At 43.5% G+C, this 20,905-nt stretch overlaps 1 protein-coding gene across 2 annotated transcripts in view; it reads left to right on the top strand.

The window, feature by feature from the left end:
• Positions 1 to 20,905, top strand: part of ANKLE2 (ankyrin repeat and LEM domain containing 2) — a 64,207-nt gene that overhangs the window by 11,648 nt on the left and 31,654 nt on the right. For both annotated transcript variants that reach the window (XM_075898360.1, XM_075898359.1), the window contains exons 3-8: positions 4,547 to 4,741; positions 5,481 to 5,674; positions 15,601 to 15,789; positions 16,432 to 16,554; positions 17,438 to 17,504; positions 18,195 to 18,376. In XM_075898360.1, the coding sequence (XP_075754475.1) occupies positions 4,547 to 4,741; positions 5,481 to 5,674; positions 15,601 to 15,789; positions 16,432 to 16,554; positions 17,438 to 17,504; positions 18,195 to 18,376 (950 nt within the window). The remainder of the gene's footprint in view (positions 1 to 4,546; positions 4,742 to 5,480; positions 5,675 to 15,600; positions 15,790 to 16,431; positions 16,555 to 17,437; positions 17,505 to 18,194; positions 18,377 to 20,905) is intronic.

Genomic DNA, 20,905 nt, shown 5'->3' with positions numbered 1-20,905 from the left:
AGGATTAAACTGTTAGTTCAACTGAGGAAGTTATTGGGCCAGCAGAGTTATAATGTAACTTACATTGCCTTCTTTTAATCTGTTGTCAATGTTCATGATATTCATTTTTGCTTTTCAATAGGTACAAGTATCCAAATTAATCACAGCAAGCCAGTAACCTGGCAGTAGCCATCTATTTTGGTGTGGGTTGAGCGTGCTTTGATAAACGAGAAGCTTACAGTTGCAAATGATTATTGAAATACTATTTTGAAATTATTAAAATGACCATAATAGCACTTAAGAAAACCCAAACAAACTAGGATTACAGACATGATAATCCTGCCCACCTGGAAGGGACTTGTCAAGCATGAAAGATTTAAAGACAGTGTGAGGGTGCAAAATACTATTGCCTCTTTGTTTTTATCATCCTTTTGACAAGGCTTGTGTAGGGCATGGGTTTTCAAATCATGGGAGAGGTGGCAGTACAAGCTTATCAGTGGGCATGAGGATCTGAGATGAAGTAGAACACTCTTGCATCTTTCTTCCCTTTTGAAGAGCTGAAGGCAGTGCCTTCCACAGATAGGAGCTGCTCCTCCAGGTTAGGCAGAGGCGGTTGGAGAACAAGCTTGTCCCCAACTACCTATTACTGGCCCGGTGTGGAGAGACCAGAAAATCAGAGAGGTCGAAATGCCAATAGTTATCCTTGGTGACCCAGCCTACTAGGGATGTTAGAAATCATTTTAGTGATTGAGTAGGCACAACAATTCTTAGTGGATATATGGTTACTAAAATGTGCTTCTGGCCTGCTCCCTTTGTGTCAAAAGCAGTAGCGCAGGATGGCTGATGGGGAACCAGTCCATGAGGGAAGCTTGTTTAAAAATCAGCTCCCTGTGCAGACTACCTCCCTCCTGCCACCCTGTTCATGCTAAAGAGGCAGCAGCACTGGAGAAGGGGCAAGCAGCTGTTAACGTGCAGGAAGCTAGCTTGAAAGCCAATTTCCCACATGTACTATACATGTACCAATGCCTTCCTGCCCCCATCACTCTGCGTTGCTGATAGAGGGAGTGCAGGGAAGATGGGGAGTCTGATAAGCCTAGGCTTATCAATTATTCATGTAGTCAATTACATGTTCACATCCCTACCAAGAACCTCAACTTTTTCAGTGTTGGGTGTACACTACTGTGAATTCAACCATTCAAGGTCAAAACTTGTGTTACTCCTCATGAAAAGCGGGAGTACCAAAATAGACTTCAGCAGCCCTTAAAGTCAACAGAATGGATTTGGTAGTGTTTAGAAAATCAACCTTCTGCAGCTAAATTTGACCTGTACTCCTAGTGTGGACCAGGCTTCAGCCTGGCTATGAGGGGAGAGGGGCTGTCTGGGCTATAAAAGAAGGAAACTGGCTGGACAGTGTGAGAACAGGTCAAGCTTGGGAGGAGAGGAAAGGGGTAAACACAAGGGACATGAGTTTCCAAATGGGGATGTAACAAAGTTGGGACTTTCTGATCTAGAGCACTGATTATCAAACTGTGATACATGGAGCACTTCTTCATGGTCTTCAAAACGAAACACTGAAAATTTAGTGGTATTTAATTAAATTTAGGGAGGTAAGTTTCTGAGACAATGTTGCCAAATGCTTTTACAGTATTATAAGGTTTGAATACTGTTGATCTAGAATAATGTGGTTAATTTGAGTTTAGAGCAAATCTTGTTTTCCTGTAATATCAACCATTGTTACTATTGGAATATCTTTTACTATTTGGTAACAGTTTTCTCTTTCTCTCTCAGATAAAATGTAGGGTATGTCTACACTACAAAGAAGATCTAAGCTGCTGCTGTTGGTCTTCCGAAGTTCGAATTAGTGGGTCTAGTTAAGACATGCTAATTCAAACTGAGAGGCACTCCGGTTGATGCCAGTAGTCCTGCTTCCACAAGGAGTAAGAGAAGTCGAAGGGAGAGTGTTTTCCCTTTGGCTTCCTGCTGTGTGGACAGCACCAAAAGTTGAGTTAAGGTACTTTCAGTTTAGCTATGTAATTAACGTAGCTGAAATTGCATATCTTAATTCAACCTTATCCTGTAGTGTAGACATACCCATAGACAGGACTCGACAAACAATGTAATCTACTCACACATGTGAGTAGATTACACCCCAGGAGAGCCGGAGCAGAGTGATCTGTGCATGCGCAGAATGATCTGCGCATACGCAGAGCGCAGAACCGCGCAGCTGGCGAGCCCTGCCTATAGAGAGACAGCATTTTGTTTTAATGCCAAGGGCAGTATCCATGTGATGGAATGTGTGTAAAAATGTCTTTTATGAAAGATTTAATGTACATTGAAACTTTATGAAGATAACATCATTTATCTTCAAAACTTTGAGTAGTTTTGGAGTTTAGTATATTAATTCTGAATTACTTAAGTTATATAACATTGTACATGTATATAGTACTTCAAAACATTAACTCATTATTTTGCCCCAAACAAACATATACTGTACATTATTTTGTTGCTTCTTCTAGTCTGTGAAAAAATTATCTCAAAGTCTTCACATATTGTTTTAAATTAGATGTATTCACTGATTCTCATTTTTGGTATTAAGAATTTATAAACAGTGCCACTCTATAAATCTTGATTTCTTCCTTTATTTAAGAAAATTCATGTCTGTAAATGGGTAAATATTAAATTTCACTGACTTGAATGGAATTAATTTTAGTTTTACAGACAATGCTGATATTTTTGATCTTTTAAAAAAGGAAAACAACAAGCATTGGCAAAACCCACTTCCTCAGCTGAGCAGAGTGGAGAGTGTTTCGCCCATGAAAGTTCATGATACTAAATACAGATATACATGTTAGTCTCTAAGGTGTTGCAGGAATTCTCGTTTTTAAAGTTAAAGTAATTCGGCTGTCCCTCTAATATCAGTCATTGGGAGATTTTTATGTGTTACACTGGGCACTGCTTATGAATTCTAGTCTGTTTTTAATTATATTATGTATGAATTTCTGATATTTTTAATGGCAGTTTGTCATTGTGGAGGTTTTACATATTTTGCTTGTTTTAAGGTTATGTTTAGAAAGTGATAGGAAATAAATAGTATACATCAATTCCAGTGTTTAGAATAATGGTTATAAATAATCCATTTGACCTACCATAAGAGCCTGCACTGAATGAGGGTCTCTACTAGATATTATTCAGAAGAAAGAAAAATGCTTTCTCACCTCATCTTTTCTTGCTTTTACACCACTTCTCAATAAGAATGTTAAAAAAGCAATAAGAAAGTAATCAAAACTTATTTACATAGGTTTGAACTGATGTCATCAGTACTTTGTATTATAAAGTTCTATATATTCCTTCACATCTCATAGCTACATGATGTTCCAAGGCCTCAATCATAATAATAATAGAAATGTAGCCGTGTTAGTCTGGTGTAGCTGAAGCAAAATACAGGACTATGTAGCACTTTAAAGACTAACAAGATGGTTTTTTAGATGATGAGCTTTCGTGTCTTGATCTGAGGAAGTGGGTCTGGCCCACGAAAGCTCATCATCTAATAAACCATCTTGTTAGTCTTTAAAGTGCTACATAGTCCTGTATTTTGCTTCAGTCATAATAGTCTTTCTTATTTATGCATTTGATACACCCTACAATAAGATATTACCTAATCAGTTCCAAGTTGTCAAGGTAGCAGTTAGAGATGTGAAAGGTTAGCCTATAAACATCACCCTTAATGGTAATGTTAAAGATTAACCTGGGGGGGGCTGGGGCAGCTCCGTGCCGCTACTGGCAGGGAGCTGTTCCAGCTCTGTGAAGCCATTGTGGACAGGGGCTGCTCCCAACCAGGGCATGGTGGGTAGGTAGCACTCTAGCACAGCAGGGCTATAGTAGTGCCCCTGCCCATCTTCCTTTAATCAGTTAACTGGTTAAATATCACATTTAACTGGTTAACCAATTAATTGGGATTTTACATCCATAATAGCAATTCGGAATATCTTCTGATAGAAGATAGGGGCTCTTGCACTCTGAAGCAATGATAATTTATTCTTTTCCAAGAATGCCATGCTCTTTAAAGTAAATCTAATGTCCAACAGAATAGAATACTTTTTACTTAATAAAAAGCTTTAGACACAGTGGCAGGTTCTCTGGTGAGAAATTTAAGAATTATGACAGTAAGTCACTTTCATAGTATATCTTCCTATATGAGACTAATTAATTACTGTGGTGATAAGTCATCTTAAAAAAATTACAGATTGATGCTCTTGGGGTTGTGTTTCTCCCTCTAGCAAAAGTTCCTGAAAGCATTGTAGTGATGCCAGATATGCTCCAGCCAAACCAACACTGATTAGAAGTGATGAAATTCTGCCTACCTAGTTTGTTAGAGGTAAAATTTATAAAGGTCACTTGAGACATTAGTAGGGATGTTCTTTATTACAGACTGCATCGAGAAGACCATTTTTGGTAGGTTTAAGCTTTAAGGCCAGTTTGACAACTTTTGTAATCTCATTCCATGATTAAATTTGACCTTGATGTTACGAAGAGAACTTAATTTCTGGCTCTAATCTTTCTATTCCAGAGAAAGTGCATGTTTATGAGGACAAAAAGGAAGCTCTACAAGCTGTTAAGATGATTAAGGGCTCCCGATTTAAAGCTTTCTCCAACAGAGAAGATGCTGAAAAATTTGCAAAAGGAATATGTGATTACTTTCCATCTCCTAGCAAGACTTCCTTATCTTTATCTCCAGTGAAAACGGGACCATTACTTAACAGAGGTGAGTAAAAGCATACATCTCTGTGTAGATTAAACGCATGCATCTTTGTATCAGAACTTTTTGGGAGGAGAATTTTGAAATTGCTAGTTAATCTGAAGGTAGCAGATGAGCCCTTCACAAATGTAGAATGCACTGTAACTTTTCTTTAATTTGGAAGATATTTTAAAAATCACAGAAATTGTACATTCAAACTTAACTGAGTTGACAAACAGATTCCTAACAGAGGGGTAGCCATGTTAGTCTGAATCTGCAAAAGTGACTAGATCTTTGCCCATGAAAGCTTATGCTCCAATATATCTGTTAGTCTGTAAGGTGCCACAGGACTCTGTCACTTTTGCAGATTCCTAACAGGTTCAGAAATAAAATCATTAAATGTAATCTTATCATAATCTTAATTGATAGAATTGAAATCAAAAGAACAAATAGCTTACAAGTTCAACATACATTTTTAGCTTTCTCTGTAAATTTTTGATTTTTGCAAAATTGTGTATATCTTTTTGTGTGAAAAGACTGACAAGGATCAGTTTCACCAGTTAAAATCAAAACCTTAAAATTCCATGCGTATACTACCTTACAGCGAAAGGAATTTAGAGTTTTCCAACTACAAACCACTAGTATTAAACATTTATGGTTTTATTATAAAGACTCGAGATGAAAATCATATTTCAGTGACAAGATATGAAAATAACATATATTGGAAAAAATGCATCAAGAATAATGTAAACTTTTGCTTTTTTAGAAGGCTTATGCTCCCCTGAGACAGAAGCAGCTAATAAAGAAAGAGCCAACAGTTATAAAAGTCCTCGTACTCAGGACCTTACTGCCAAACTTCGGAAGGCTGTAGAGAAAGGAGATGAAGCAACATTTTCAGAGCTTATTTGGAGTAATCCACGTTATCTAATTGGATCTGGAGACAACCCAACAGTGGTACAAGTAAGAGTGTTTTCTAGCTGTGATCAAAGTAGAATTGGAAAAAAGCCCTCCTTTCCCTTCTTCCCAGCCTCAAAACCAAATATAATTAATAGAAATAGTTAATAAAGAGCTACTCTTGTCCAGCTGCCACCAGAACGGAACCATCCAGTTCTGTGGTTAGTGAAGCTGGGTGACTTGCAACTGGCTTCTTCCTCTGTGTTTTATCTATTCTAAATTCATGCTTCATTTAACTCATTCTCATTTGAAATTGACCTGGTTTTGTTAACAGTATGAAGTTTTTCTACCTTAGTCAATGGCCAGAACCTCATAGTTTGAAGTATTTTGGCTCCCCAGCTGATCCCAGGCTCCGCATGGCATTTCAAAGTGGCAGTGCAGCATGGTCAGCGGGGGACTCTGAGTCCTGTGCTGGCCCAGGGTTCCATGTGGGCACTTTTGCTTTGATCCCACTTTTTCTTGTGCATTTCAAAGCTGGCTCGCCTGCATGCCACCCAGAGTCAGCAGGACTTCCCACTGGCCCTGGGATGCACATGGAGTTCCGCATTCCTCCTTTGAAATGTACAAGTGGCCCAGCAGGAGCTCTTTTACATTTCAAAGGAGGAATGCAGAAGTTCCTATCGACTAGACCATCGACTATTTGATTACCCCATCGACTACTCGACTAGAAAATTAACCAATATTTAACATCCTTAGCTCAGACCCCCATGCTCCAATTTCCCCTCACTCATCTCCTGTCCCCATGTTGATACCCTGCACCCCCACTTTGCTTCTACACCCTCCCTCACTCCTGACCACAATCTGCACCCTCCTTTGGTCCTACGGCCTCTCTCCTGATTTCCAGCCTGCTTCTGCACCCCATCTCCCACCCAGACTTCACCCCCTCACCTCCTTCTTCACTCCACCTCCCACCCAGATCCTGCACCCCCATCCCTAGCCCACTCTCTGGCAGACTTATCCAGCACACTGAACCCCTCATTTTTGTCCCCATCCAGAGCCTTAAGAGGTCCACAAAACCCACTTAACTCCGGAACCCCAGAAAAGTAAATCTGGCCCATGGGAAGCCCTGAACCTCAGTCCTCCCTGTCCCTTTTCCTCATCCTGTGGGGCTTCAGTGCTAGAAGACTGAGGTGTCTCCGTTGGGGGCCACATCAGTGAGGTGTTGGGGGTTCGGAAGCGTTTTTTGCTATTTGCATATATTTGAATATATATTTGCATGTATATGCAACCACACTTAAGTTGCAGCCCTCGGCATGTGCTGTAGGTATCATTGTGGCCTCTGGGGCTTCCAAAGTTGAGTAGCTCTGATTTAAAGTAAACTGAATTGGCGAAATATTAACTGTTAATATAAAGAAATCCCCTAGTAGTGAAAGTTTGCACAAGTTCAGAGCTCTGCAACAATACTAAAAATATCTTTGGCAGGTGTTTCAGTGTAGGCACAAATCAAAGGGTTAGGTGTTGCAGTGCTTAATATATTTTTACTTTTGTTTTCAGATGAGAACTGTATGTTTAAATTTCCTGCTAGGTGTCTAAGAAATAACCAAACTTTTAAGCCATTATCTGTAAGAGTTAGGTTTATAGGTATGTCTTTTTCTTAAAGAATGTCTGATTCAGTTTTCAGAATACATAAAATGAGACCTACACTGCTTCTTTGAATGCTTGCCACGTGCATGAATTCTACGCATGCTAAGTATCACTTAACTAACTAATCAAATAGTTGATGCATTTTTGCATCAACTACTCAATTAGTCTATTGGATGGCATTTAAAGGGGCAGCATGGCAAGGAACCTGGGATCATCTGTGCGGTGCTGCTGCTTTGAAGTACCCCTATCTTCACCCCCACTTGCTGCCGTTATCTGACTAGCCCTTAACATCTCTAATGGATTCCAAAGCTTTTTTTCCATTAGCAGTACCGGTTGAGCCAACCAACAAGCCCCCTGGAGTGGCACTGCTATGTCAGCACATACAGACCTCTGCTGGACCTCCACCTCCTCAGTTCCTTCTTTCAGCTTGTGACGGTAGCTGGAGTGCTGACTACATTTAGTCCCTACCCTTAGTGCATTTACACAGGTGTTCTTCCAAATTATTTAGTAATTAGTTTAGATAGTGTCAGTAGTCTAGATAAGAGAAGGGAGTTTTCACCCCCTTTAGCCTCTTCCCAGCTAGGGAGGGGATGCTCGGGCCACGGGGGTTCAAGCCAGGTGCAAAGTGCTTGAAGCCCATGCCCTGCAGCAACCTGCATGACTCTTGCCTAAAGTATGTGAAAGGGCCATTGTACAGACAGTTGCCACATTTGTAAGAGTTTCAAGCCAAGAACAAAGCATGAAAGAGCTTTCTAAGATTCTAAGCTCAAACTCATCCTCATTGAGTCTGCTTTGCAGCCACCAGCACAGGACTGGGCACTGTCAGTGAGAAGTGCACCAGACTTGGTGTGGGAGACCTCATGGCACCGACCAGGTAGGCACTACCTTTTCAAAGTCCTTGGCAGTGCTCACAGTTCCTCGCACTAAGAAGAGAGTGAGACCACAGAGAGAGATCTCCAGAGAGGCGCAGCCACAAAGTGTGCCCTAAGGAGAGTGCTTGAGTTTGAAAGTGCACCGTGAGGCCCCAGGACCAGCAAGGTGCCCAGCAGAGCTCAATGCAGAGGGAGAATCCAGTACCAGAGCTGGTAATTGAAGGAAACTCTGGCAACTGTAAACTCCAGAGACATTTGACGTGGCACAGGAGCATATTGAGTTGATCTCGTCCCCGCACCTCAAGACCTTGGCACCGTGTTGGCAGGCACATCCCGAGCCTTGGGCACTTACCCCAGCACAGGCTGAGGTGCCCCAACCGGTACCAAGCACCCACTTGGGCCCAACACCATCAGAGCCAGCACTGGTGAAGTTGCCAGCACCAGGACATTCGTGGGGACCACTGCTGGCACCTATGCCTACGCCAGCGGCACCGGGAACTCTGGCACCGCAACACTTAGCTGCCTCTGACGGCACAAGGAAGTTTCCAGTCCGGCCCCCACTATCGCTATATGGTGTCCCAACAGCACCGTATCAGTTAGTGTCACCCAACCAGTTACCTCCCATGGTCACCATGACACAGATAATACCTCTGCCAACACTGGGCCAGGTGCACAGGCAGAAACCCACGGCCATGCACTGACAATCACATAGATCCCTAGCACCACCATAGTCGGCATCCAATTATTCTTTGGAATCGGAAACATAGCTGGTGCATTCTAAGACGTCTTCATATTGGTCCAGATCTCAGCATCGCTCCCACTGCGGACATAGGCCTCGTCGCCGAAGCCCATCAGTGAGCCAGATTTGGCCACCCCAGTGACAGCCGCAACCATAGTGGACGCCTTAGGCCTGCCACCAGGTCCAGGGCCCACCACTGTCCAGATGGCTGTTGGTAACATCACACCCGAGAAGTGCCCCCTCAGCTACTCCTTTCCCTAGAGTCCCCACTTTGGAATTGGCCTAGTCCTGAAGTAAGGATGTGGTGAGACTTCCTATAGAAGGGAAGGGCCCTATGCTTTTGGCAACAAGGTGAGTGGCAGGTAAGGATACCCCTTCTGCTGTAGTTCATGGACAGCTGGCAGAATTGACAGAGGAGCAGCTGGGGGTCAAGGAGTCATCGTACGCCTCACCTGACAAGGCCTTGGCAAACTGTGCCCTGCCATTTCCATCTATGCCAGGGCCCACCAAGACTTTCTTAGAAGGCTGGTAGCCAATTTGGGGTGCAGGCAGGAGGTTTAGGAGGAGTCTGATCCAATGGTGGACATCCTTATGGCAAACACCTCGGGTATAGTGGCACTATCGATCAATAAAATGGTGGACTAGATATCCAGAACTTTATGGCAGATCCCTGCCTTTATTCCCCCCACATAAAAAGGGGTTGAGGCGCACTACTTTGTGCCCCAAGTGGGGCACGAGCACCTCTTCATGCACCCTCCTCCGGGCTCATTGGTGGTTCAGGCTGCAGGTCAGAAAGAGCACCAAGGACCTGTGGGGCCCGCGCCAAAGTCTTAAGGAGCCCAAAAAACTTGATTTTCTGGGGAGACAGGCCTTTGCCACGGAGGACCTGCAACTCTGCATCACGAATCAGCAAGCGACGCTGAGTAAGTACGCCTACAACACGTGGGTGGCCATGGATAAATTTAAGGATTGTCTCCCCAAGAATCAAGAGTATGGTGCTCTAGCAGAGGAGGGTAGGACAGTGGCCCATACCATAGTCATGGGTATAGTGATTAGGAGGGGCGCCTTGATATCACTTCCAAGGTCCAGATTACCCTGCAGGACCTACCATTCGAAGGGTCTGGCCTCTTCTCGGACCAGACGGACTCAAGGCTGTATAACCTCAAAGATTCTAGGGCTACCCTAAAGTCTTTGGGGATACATACTCGGGCACCGCAGAGAAGGCCACTCACCCCCAAGCCAGCCCCAAGGCCCTTCCAACAAGGGTTCGACCCTGATGGGGGTAGGAGGAGGAGAAGGAAAAATGGCTGTAATGGGGTATGTTTGAGGACAGCATTACTGTCTCTGTCCCGTTGCCCCTTTTGGTTGTCGATTTCCCTTTTCTACCAAGCTTGGTTCCAGATTACGTCCAATGAGTGGATTCTAGACCTAGTGCAAAGAGGTTATGTCATTCCCTTTCTTTCCCTCACTTCCTCCCGCCCTCCTTCCTCATCCTTCTTCAGAGACCCCTCTCTTGAGCACCTGCTGAGGCAGGAAGTGTCCTTGCTTCTGCAGCTGTGGGCAGTCAAACTTGTGCCAAAGGGATTTCAGAGGGAAGGGATTTTACTCCCCCCTATTTTTTTATTCTCAGGTCCAAAGGGGGACTATGCCCCATTCTAGACTTAAGGAACTTAAACTCATTTGTAAAGAAAACAAAATTTCAAATGGTCACCTTGGCATCTATCATCCCTTTCCTCCAGAAAGGAGACTGGTAGGCTGCCCTTGATCTGAAGGACGGGTACTTTCACATCTCAGTGATCCCCATCCATAGGAGATTTCTGAGGCTTATACTGGGTCAGGATCACTTCCAATTTGCCTTCCTATTGTTCGGTCTCTCCACAGCCTGAGGGTCAATACCAAATGCATGTCTGTAGTAGCGGCTATCCTGAGGAGGCATAGGATTCAGGTTTTTCCATACTTGGACAATTGGCTGGTAAGAAGGTCATCCTGGGAACAAGTATTAGGCCATATAGCTCTGACCAGGAAATTGTTCTCCAACCTAGGCCTCCTTATAAATGAGGAGAAATCCATGCTCAACCACTTGCAGATAATAGAATTTGTTGGGGCCCACCTAGATTACACTGTGGAAAGGGCGTCTCTTCCCCAAGCCAGATTCATGACTGAGTTTCATGGTCCAGAACCTCCAAAGGTCCCCTATGACAACAGCGAGAACATATATGAAGTTGCTGGGTCATATGGCAGCATGTACACGTGATGAGGTATGCCAGGCTGAAGCTCTGACCCCTAAAGAAGTGGTTGTTGAGCATACACAACCTGGCACGAGCACCACTAGATGCTCCGCTCACTGGACTAAGTGGCTGCAGGAGAGGATGGTCTGTGCGGGAGTCCCATTTGTCAGACAGGTGCTGCTGCTGTTGGATGCATCTGACATGGGCTGGGGGGCCCATCCGGGGAATCTCAGTACTCATGGTATGTAGTCCCCCAGGGAGAATTCCATACACATAAACGTCAAAGAGCTCAAGACAGTCAGGTTGGTGTGCCAGACTTTCCTTCCCCAACTGAAATACAGGATGGTCTCGGTGTAGACGGACACCACGACAGCCATGTATTATATCAACAAACAGGATGGAGCTCACTCCTCTCCCCTTTGCAAGGAAGCCCTATGTCTGTGGGAGTTATGTATCGCACAGAACATCTATATTGAGGTGACCTATCTTCCGGGAAACAGCAGCGTTTAGGTGGACAAGCTCAGCAAGTCCTTTTGGGCCCATGAATGGTCTGTCAGACCAGATATCGTATCAGAGGTCTTCCAGAGGAGGAGCTATCCCCGTCTGGACCTGTTTGCCACACAAGGGAACACCCAGTTCCAGAACTATTGCTCATACATGAGTCAAGGGCGCCTCTCTAGGCGTAGAGTGGAGTTTTGGGAAGAAAACCAGTAGGTAAATGTCTTGGGGCATATGAAAATGTGAGACCGCCTTAGGGAGGAAAGCTAGATGGGCACATAGACTAACCTTAATGTTCATGTTCAGTAGCTACAGGAGCTATTGTGCACTTGCCCCCTGTTCCCACTGATTCACAAGGTCCTACTCGGGATCAGAAGACTCAGGGCTGCGATCAATATGGTGGCGCCGGCATGACCCCAGCAGCAGTGGTTTACCACCATTCTAGACCTGGAGCTGGGAGACCCAGTGATACTGCTACTGGTTCAAGTCCTGATTATTAGGACCTGGGGAAGGGGAAGCTATGCCACCCAAACCTATTGTCCGTCCACCTTGTGGCATGGAACTTTCGTAGTTAATGGGGACAGAGCAACTGTGTTCAGAGGAGGTGTGGAAGGTCCTCGAGAGTAGAAAGCCTTCCACAAGGGTGGTATATGAGGCCAAGTGGAAATACTTTGCCTCGTGGGTGGAGCAGGCGGAAACAGACCCAAAGGGTGCCTCAGTCCCTCTTATTTTGGATTACCTCCTGCACCTCAGACACCAGGGCCTTGCTGCATCTTCCCTGAGTTGGCCAAAGTTGTGGCTTTTCACCTGAGGAAGGGAGATAGGACAGTTTTCATGAACACAATGACTCACTTCCTGAAGGAGATGGACAAGTGGTTCCCCTACATGTGGCCACCTGTACCCCAATGGGATCTGAATTTAGTCCTGACAGGTCTCATGCGGGACCCCTGTGAGCACTTGGCCACCTGCTCGCTGAAGCACCTATCTTGGAAAGTGGTTTTCATGATTGTAGTCACTTCAGCCAGGAGAATTTCAGAGTTGAGGGCCCTTATATTGGAGCCTCCATACATGGATTTCTTTAAGGACAGGTAAAACAAAATACAGGACTATTTAGCACTTTAAAGATTAACAAGATGGTTTATTAGTCTTTAAAGTGCTACATAGTCCTGTATTTTGTTTTAGCGACACCAGACTAACACGGCTACATTTCTATCACTACTCTTTAAGGACAGGGTTAGTCTACGTTTCCATCTAGCTTTCCTCCCTAAAGTAGTCTCAAATTTTCATATGCCCCAAGACATTTACCTACTGGTTTTCTATCCGAAACCCCACTCTGTACCTAGAGAGCAGGCGCTACATTCTCTAGATGTTAGACAAGCACTAGTGTTTTATATAGAGAGAACAAGAGAGTTCGGTAGATACCCACAATTTCTTATTTCTGTAGCAGAGAAGATGAAGGGCTTACTAGTCGGCCCAGTGCTTATCGTCCTGGATCACTTCATTAGAGCTTGCTATAACCTTGCTAGTAGGCCAGCATCCCCGCTGACGGCCCATTCCACAAGGGTGCAGGTGTCATTCATAGCATTTGTTGCACAGGTGCCCATTCTTGACATCTGCAGAGCAGCTACATGGTCCTCTGTTCACACATTTTCTAGTCATTACGTGATTGCTCAGCAGGCCAAGGAAGATGCGGCCTTTGGAAGGTCTGTGCTGCAGTTCATTGTGAATTAGGTGTTGAAAGACTCTAACTCCACCTCCTAGGGTACTATTAGGCAGTTACCTAATTGGAATGGACACAAGCAAACACTTGAAGAAGAAAAAACAGTTACTTACTTCTGTAATTGTTGTTCTTCAAGATGTGTTGCTCATGACCATTCCAGATCCTACACACCTCCCCTTCATCAGAGGATTCCGGCTAGAAAGAACTCGGAGAGTGGAGGGCCTGCAGGGATATATATGCTCTGATGTAGCAGCGCCACTCCAAAGAGCTCCCTGGCTGACCTAACAGGTACTGCTAAGGGAAAATAGCTCCAGAATCTGTGTGTGTGGCACGCGCACACCTAATTGGAATGGACATGAGCAACACATCTCAAAGAACAACAGTTCCATTTGTTAGAATGAGTAACCATTTTTTCCTTAATTATAAAAAGAGGGCTTAGAATTTAAAAATATTTTTCATTTCATCCAAGTCCTGTTAGTTCATAGTACACCTGAACCTCTTTAATATGGCTAAACTGGGAAATAAGGTATTCTCGATTAAAGAATTTTCTGATCCAGAAAGGGCATTGTGAAGTCTGAACATGGGGAGAATAGTGCTTACCTGGTGCCCTGCTCGTGGGGGCATGCATATGTCCACTCCTCCCTACCACTTCCAGGCACCGCCTCCCTATCATTATAGGAGCAATGGGGAAAAGCCTCAGGAGAAGCTCTCAAGCTTGGGTGGGGAGAGGGAGAGTGGGAGCAGCAGCACACACAGCTTTCTTCTCCCCCTGCCAAGGGTCATGTCATGAGGCATTGTCTACACTGCGAACTTTTGCAGCAGAAAATATGCTAATGAGGGATTCATTAGCATAAGTCATGATCTCATTAGTATATTTTCTGTGTCCCTCATTAGCATATTTTCTGCTACAAAAACTCACGTAGCCTGGGTGTTTCCGGAGTAGCAATACCTGAAGTACAGAGGTTCAGGTGTACTAGTAAATGTTAATGTCCTCGGATAGAAAGGTGTTGCTTAGGAGCAGAGTTAAATCCAAGCCTATAGTTGTATGAACACTTAAAGGTGTTGCCGAGAGTGTAGATCTGTTAAAATAGGATCTAATATTAGTTGAAAGCAAACAGAATTCTGGGAAATTCTCTAAGGGTATGTCTACATTGCATTCCTCTTCCGAGACGCTGTTCCAGAAAAGCAACAGTCTGCGATTATGCAAATAAAGTGCGGGGAATTCAAATCCACGCGTTATTTGCAATTTCAGGTGTCTGCATTTACATTCCTCTCTCGGAAGAGGAATGCAATGTAGACATACCCTAACTTTTCCTAAGTATACTGTTCCTACTTTTTTCCTTTCATACATTATTAATTGGCAGTGGTTTTTTTTTTTTTTTTTACTTGTTGGACTGTTGCTTAACTATTTCTGGAAATAAATTTGCAGGTGTTGTTTTAAGACAAAATATGTAAGAAACTATTCAGAAAAGGCTGGAGTGCTGACATTGAGTATGGTGTCTGAGTGTATGGGGTTAGCATCATATATATAATTCAATAATAATGAACTCTTACCAGCCACGTAGTGTTAAGGAAGACTGCACATGTTTAAAATCCATTTAGTGGAATAACTGTAGCACAGGATAAACTTAAAAAACAACAAATAGTCTGATAGCACTTTAAAGACTAACAGAATATGTTGGTGGTATCATGAGCTTTTGTGGGCCACTTCTTCAGATGATAGGACAAATGCTGAGATGTTAAGCAGTTCATATGGTGTCTTGAAGCACTAACGTGTTTTCCTCTCTGGAAAAATTGACAAGATGCTGCACTAGACCCAGACTTGTTAGAGCTGGACAGATTTCCCAATATACTTATGCTTTCAGAGTGAATTTTATATACAGCATACAATAAAATTTGTGGTATGTGTATCCAACGGAACTTTACATTTATGGCTTTAATTTTTTCTTGTTGAAGCCATTATGAAGTTCAGAATGTATGGGGCTATTTGGCAAATTATGAAGACATTCTGACCTCTTACTATTTAAATTTGTGTTAAGTATTTGTGAGTTTAAAGCCAGAATAATGTCAATTGTTAGATTGGTAAGAATAACTTGGATAACTTAAAAAATAGTGCAATATATCATCTCTTAAACTACTTTTTTTACAGAAAAAATATTTTTTTTAAAGCAAAAAAATCTAAAAAATTAGATTGAAAAATACTTCCCCAATTAGTTTTGCTGTCAGATTACTGGAGTTTAGCAAGCTGCTTAGATTTAAAATAGTTATTAATGTTTGTATTTCATTTTCAGGAAGGGTGTAGATACAATGTCATGCATGTTGCTGCCAAGGAGAATCAAGCTGGTATATGCCAATTGTTGCTAGACACTTTGGAAAATCCTGAATTTATGCGGCTCATGTATCCAGACGATGATGAAATAATGTTGCAGAATCGCATTAGATATATAGTTGACCTCTACCTTAATACACCCGATAAAATGGTGAGATTAAATGTCTGCTAGCAGTTTCATTGTTATGAAAGGGGGAGAGTGAGTGTCATGAAAATAGTGGTAGAAATGTAGCCATGTTAATCTGGTGCAGCTGAAACAAAAAACAGGACTATGTAGCACTTTAAAGACAAACAAGATTATTTAATAGGTGATGAGCTTTCGTGGGCCAGACCCACTTCCTCAGATCAAATAGTGGAAGAAAATTGTCACAACCATAAATACCAAAGGATACAATTAAAAAACTGGAACACATATGAAAAGGACAAATCAAATTTCAGAACAGATCTTCCCTATTTGATCTGCGGAAGTGGGTCTGGCCCACGAAAGCTCATCATCTATTAAACCATCTTGTTAGTCCTTAAAGTGCTACACAGTCCTGTTTTTTATTTGTGTCATGGAACATTGTTATGTCTTGTATTCTAGTAGCAGAAATTAATAGGTTGTGTTATGATTTTTTTTAAATAAAATATTTTTAAGAGCACTTGGAGATTAATCGTAATGTGGAAGGGGGGAATAAAATAAATATAGGTTTGGTAACATCTTATTTCTAAATACATACTAAGTGTGGGTAATGATTGAAAAGTTGGGAATGTTCAGAGAAGATGCATGCATAACTTTTTTTCTGTGTTGTAGGGATTTGATACTCCATTGCATTTTGCTTGCAAGTTTGGGAATCTGGATGTGGTTAATGTGCTTACCTCACACCCAGATATTGTAAAAAATCCGAAAAACAAGTATTATCAAACTCCAGCAGAAGTAAGTTTTTCCACATTGGGAGCAGATCTATGATATTTTCAGATGTACATAAATACGGTTTTGATTTTAGGGTTCAAACAAAGATCCCCTGACTAATGTAGTTTAGTAATCTGATGTTCTCAGACAAGAATCTAAGATTAGAATACATCATTACTAATGCTGGAATTTTTAGTACTCATTGCATCTGTGGGAAGGTTCTAAATCAGTGGTGGGCCAAAACAGTGGCAGTGGCTAAGCCACCGCCTCTATTTTTACCTGTGCTTCCTCCACAGGAACGGGCAGTCATAGCTCCCATTGGCTGTACATCATTCTTCCTGGTCAATGGGAACTGTGGGAAGCAGCGCAGACTGGAACACCAGTTCCTGCAGCTCCCATTGGCAAGGAATGGTGATTTGCAGCTAAGAGCAGTGATTGTCCATACCTGAAGATGCATATGAAAATATAGTGGCAGCAGTCTGCCACGGGCTACTCTGGGAAACTTGGTCCGGCCTGCAGACTGGTAGTTTCCTACCCCTTTCTAGTTTGTGGCTCCCTATAATTTCCTGTCTCCACGTTGCATTATATTTAATGACCTATTTCAACTTGTAGATTCTTTTAGAATTGAATGTGAAAGCTGCAAGTTATGATTGGGTGCGCAGCACTCTACATTGGTAGAGGTGAATTATATGTGTTTTTACTGGAGAGTTGACAGAAAACTTACTTGTAGAAAAGATTTAAACGTGTTTCCAGTTATTTAAAAAAAAAAAAAAAAAGCAAGGGTGGGGCAAGAGAATGTGTGTCTGAAGGAGCAGGGGACTTTTGTATCTAAAAAAGACATGAGAATGGGAATTACAAGATAATGTTCAGGGCTTCGCTAATTAAGAGTAACATTTTTTTCTAACAGGTAATCTGCGAAAGAAACAAAAATAAATCAGTCGAACTGAAAGAGAAAATAAGAGAATATTTGAAAGGTTTGTATTCAGAGGTTTCATACATAATCTTTGTTGTGTATGTAACATACAAATACTTAATTTGTTTGCGGTTTAGCCTTATACTTTCATATTTATTTTTAGTTGTGTTCATGTTGACCACTAACCTTGATTTTGATGTATAGTATTTTTATGAGAGAAACTTAACTACTACCAAGGAACAGAAAAATATCTGAAATTGACCCGTTGATCAGTATTTAGAAATTACAGAATAAACAATAATCCTCAAATCCTTGTGAGGTAGGTACTATGCCCTTTTTACAGATAAAAATGCGGAGGTAGAGATTTTAGGCTACTTACTTGCAAGAGGCTGCAAAGAGAATCATCACAGGGATTCATCTTGTTTCCTAGTGCTTGTTCTTAAATGGTAGATATGTGGGTGCACATTTTTGCAGCAAACAGGTTTTGACAGTGCTAAAGATGTCAAGAAGCATATATGTCAGTACAGCAATTCCTTTTTTTGTGAGAAAGGGTCCTAAAATAAAGTCTTCAGCATTTAATACGTATTAGAAGCATGAAGTTTTAATGAAAAAAGATGAAGACTTTCTCTAATGAAATTAAGTAAAATTTCTAGTTGTGCAGATGTAGTGACATTTCTGATATATTCCAGAGACAGACAACAAATTATTGTAATACTAGGTTCTTAAAAATCATATATTTTTGTATTTTTAGGTAGATATTATGTGCCACTCTTGAGAGCGGAAGACAATTCCTCAGCTCCAGTGATTGGTGCACCTTGGTCACCTGATCAGTCAGACGACAACCCCCTTACAGCTTTACCTAAACATGGTGGCAGTCCAAAAGATCCAGTCTTGTCCGTGAGAGCTTTTGCAGGCCCAATGACCCCCTCCAAGGTAAGGAGATAATACAAATGTCATAAAATCAAATGCTTTCCTGATTGTGGCTTTCCAACTAGTAATTTGAGCCCAAGCTGATGTTTACTTCATAGGTATAGCTTGTTAATTTTGGAGGCCTCAGTTGTGGGTTCAGCATCATTGCTCTTTTGTTTCAGGAAAAAAAAAGAATTTTTACTATAAAGGGAAAGAAAGGGGGAATGATTTGTACCTTTTGGGAACCCTCTTAAGATATTATTGAGGAGCATTGGTAACTGAGGAGACTGAGTGTATCAGGAAGTGTGGAAAGGTGATTCAATTAATAGAATATTTGAAAACTCTTGTTTACCTATGGGGACACAGTTATATATTTTGAGATGCAGATGACTCCTGATGTATCTCAGTCCTTGAAGATAAGTGCCCTTGTTTCCCATTCCTGAAACAAAAACTGATTTTAGAAATATTTATTAATTGTGAAGATTAAAACATAGCTAAAAATGGCAAAAATCTAGCCTATTCTAACTAAAAGCTGATATTAAATGTTTGAATCACTTTAGTGCCATTTAATCTTGCTAGAAAAGACTAGTAAAATGTTTATCCAATTGAAAATATAGTAATTCCTATTGGATTATAATAAAACAGTCTAATTATAGCAAGTAGTTACTATTCATTAATAGTAATCTTAATTACAAACATCACTGTGTACAGGTCAGACATTTCATCACTTCACTAACTGTACATATTACTCCAGGGATGAGCAAAAGCTTCCTCAGCGAATTCGGCCCACCTTGGGCCTTGATCCAGCCCGCAAGGCAATAACAGGCACTGCCCCCTAATTACAGGTCCCTCTGTGGGAGAAAGAGTTCAGCCCTGCCTCTCCGTCCCCCGCGCTGCTGGCTCCTCAACAGGGCCTGCTTCTGCACCCCAGCTCCCTCCCATATCCTGCACCCCATCCCTATCTTACTTGCTGACAGCCCTGTATTGTGCACTGTACCCCTCATTTTTATCCTTACCCCAGAGCCTAAGAAGGTCCATAAAATCCACTAACTCCAGAACCCCGGAAAAGTAAATCTAGTCATGGGAAGCCCTGAATCTGTTTCTCCCTTCCCTACCTCTCACCCCAAGAGGTTGGGGCACCAGAGGAGTGAGGTGTGTTAATTGGGGCCACATCAGCAAGTGTTGGGTTTGGGGGAATTTTTTTTGCATTTCACTTGTGTGGTCCCCAACTAATTTTTTTGTGAGTCACTGACCCCAGACTCAAAAAGGGTTCCCCGCACCTCCCATAAATAAAGAACACGTGGAAATCTTTTGTGTTGGACATAATATTTTATTTAGCTTATCAAACTTCATTTTAAATAAACATGAGAAACTTAAAACACTTAATCTGTTTCATAATTTACATTAAACTTTTCTTACTAGCTGCAGCAAATAAGGTCACTGTACCAGCTCTCAACCTTGTCTTTTCCACCCGAGGCCCAGCCCCTTCCGAAATTTGATACAGAGACAACAGTGTAGGGTGGCAGGATGCCCTGTCCGGGGTGGTTCTGAGCTCCCAAACATGGCATGAGTCAGAACTGAGCTGGGCTGCCTGCCCACCTAGCTCCTAATATGTTTTAAATGCAGAGCTGCAGCGGGGGTAGGTCCTGGACCCTGTGCAAGCCGGGATTGAGCCAAGCTTGTTGGCCAGTCTCCTAGAAAATGTACTGGCAAGGAGTGGGAGGGGAAAATATGTGTAGTTGGTAGCATTAACCCAGTGGTCCGCAACCTTTTGTGGCTGCCGGGCGCCCAGGGACAGAGCCGCTCACGTGCCGGGCATCCGGGGGTGGGGCCACGCATGCGCCGCGTGCCCGGGGATGGGGGCCGCCCATGCGCCCTGAACCCAGGGCCGGCACCACGCATGTGCCGCGCAAGGGCTGCCCCTGCGCCTGGGGCCGGCACTGCGTGTGTGCTGCATGCTGGGGGTAGGGGGCTGCCCACGCGCCCTGATCCCAGGGCCAGCACCACACATGTGCCGCGCAAGGGCTGCCCCTGCGCCCGGGGCTGGCACTGCGTGTGTGCTGCATGCTGGGGGTAGGGGCTGCCCACGCGCCCTGATCCCAGGGCCAGCACCACACATGTGCCGCGCAAGGGCTGCCCCTGCGCCCGGGGCTGGCACTGCGTGTGTGCTGCATGCTGGGGGTAGGGGCTGCCCACGCGCCCTGAGCCCAGGGCCGGCACCACACAATGTGCTGCGCACCCAGGGCAGGGGCCGCCCACGCGCATGTACCGTGAGCCCGGAGCAGGGGCCGCCCACGCGACCTGAGCCCAGGTTTAGCACCGCGCATGTGCTGCGCTCCCGGGGCAGGGGCCGCCCACGAGCCCTGAGCCCAGGGCCTGCACCACGCATGTGCCGCGTGCCCGGGGCAGGGTCTGCCCATGCGCCACGCGCCCGGGGCGGAGAGCCAGCCCAGATGTTTCGGCGGGCGCACATAAATACCCCGGTGGGCGCCATGGCGCCCACAGACACCGCATTGGGGACCACTGCATTAACCTATAAGCTTTTACTTATTA

This window comes from Pelodiscus sinensis, chromosome 15 (genome assembly GCF_049634645.1).
Source record: "Pelodiscus sinensis isolate JC-2024 chromosome 15, ASM4963464v1, whole genome shotgun sequence".
NCBI lineage: Eukaryota > Metazoa > Chordata > Testudines > Trionychidae > Pelodiscus > Pelodiscus sinensis.
Note: the sequence above shows the minus strand (reverse complement) of the source record. Positions and strands in the feature narration are given on the sequence as shown.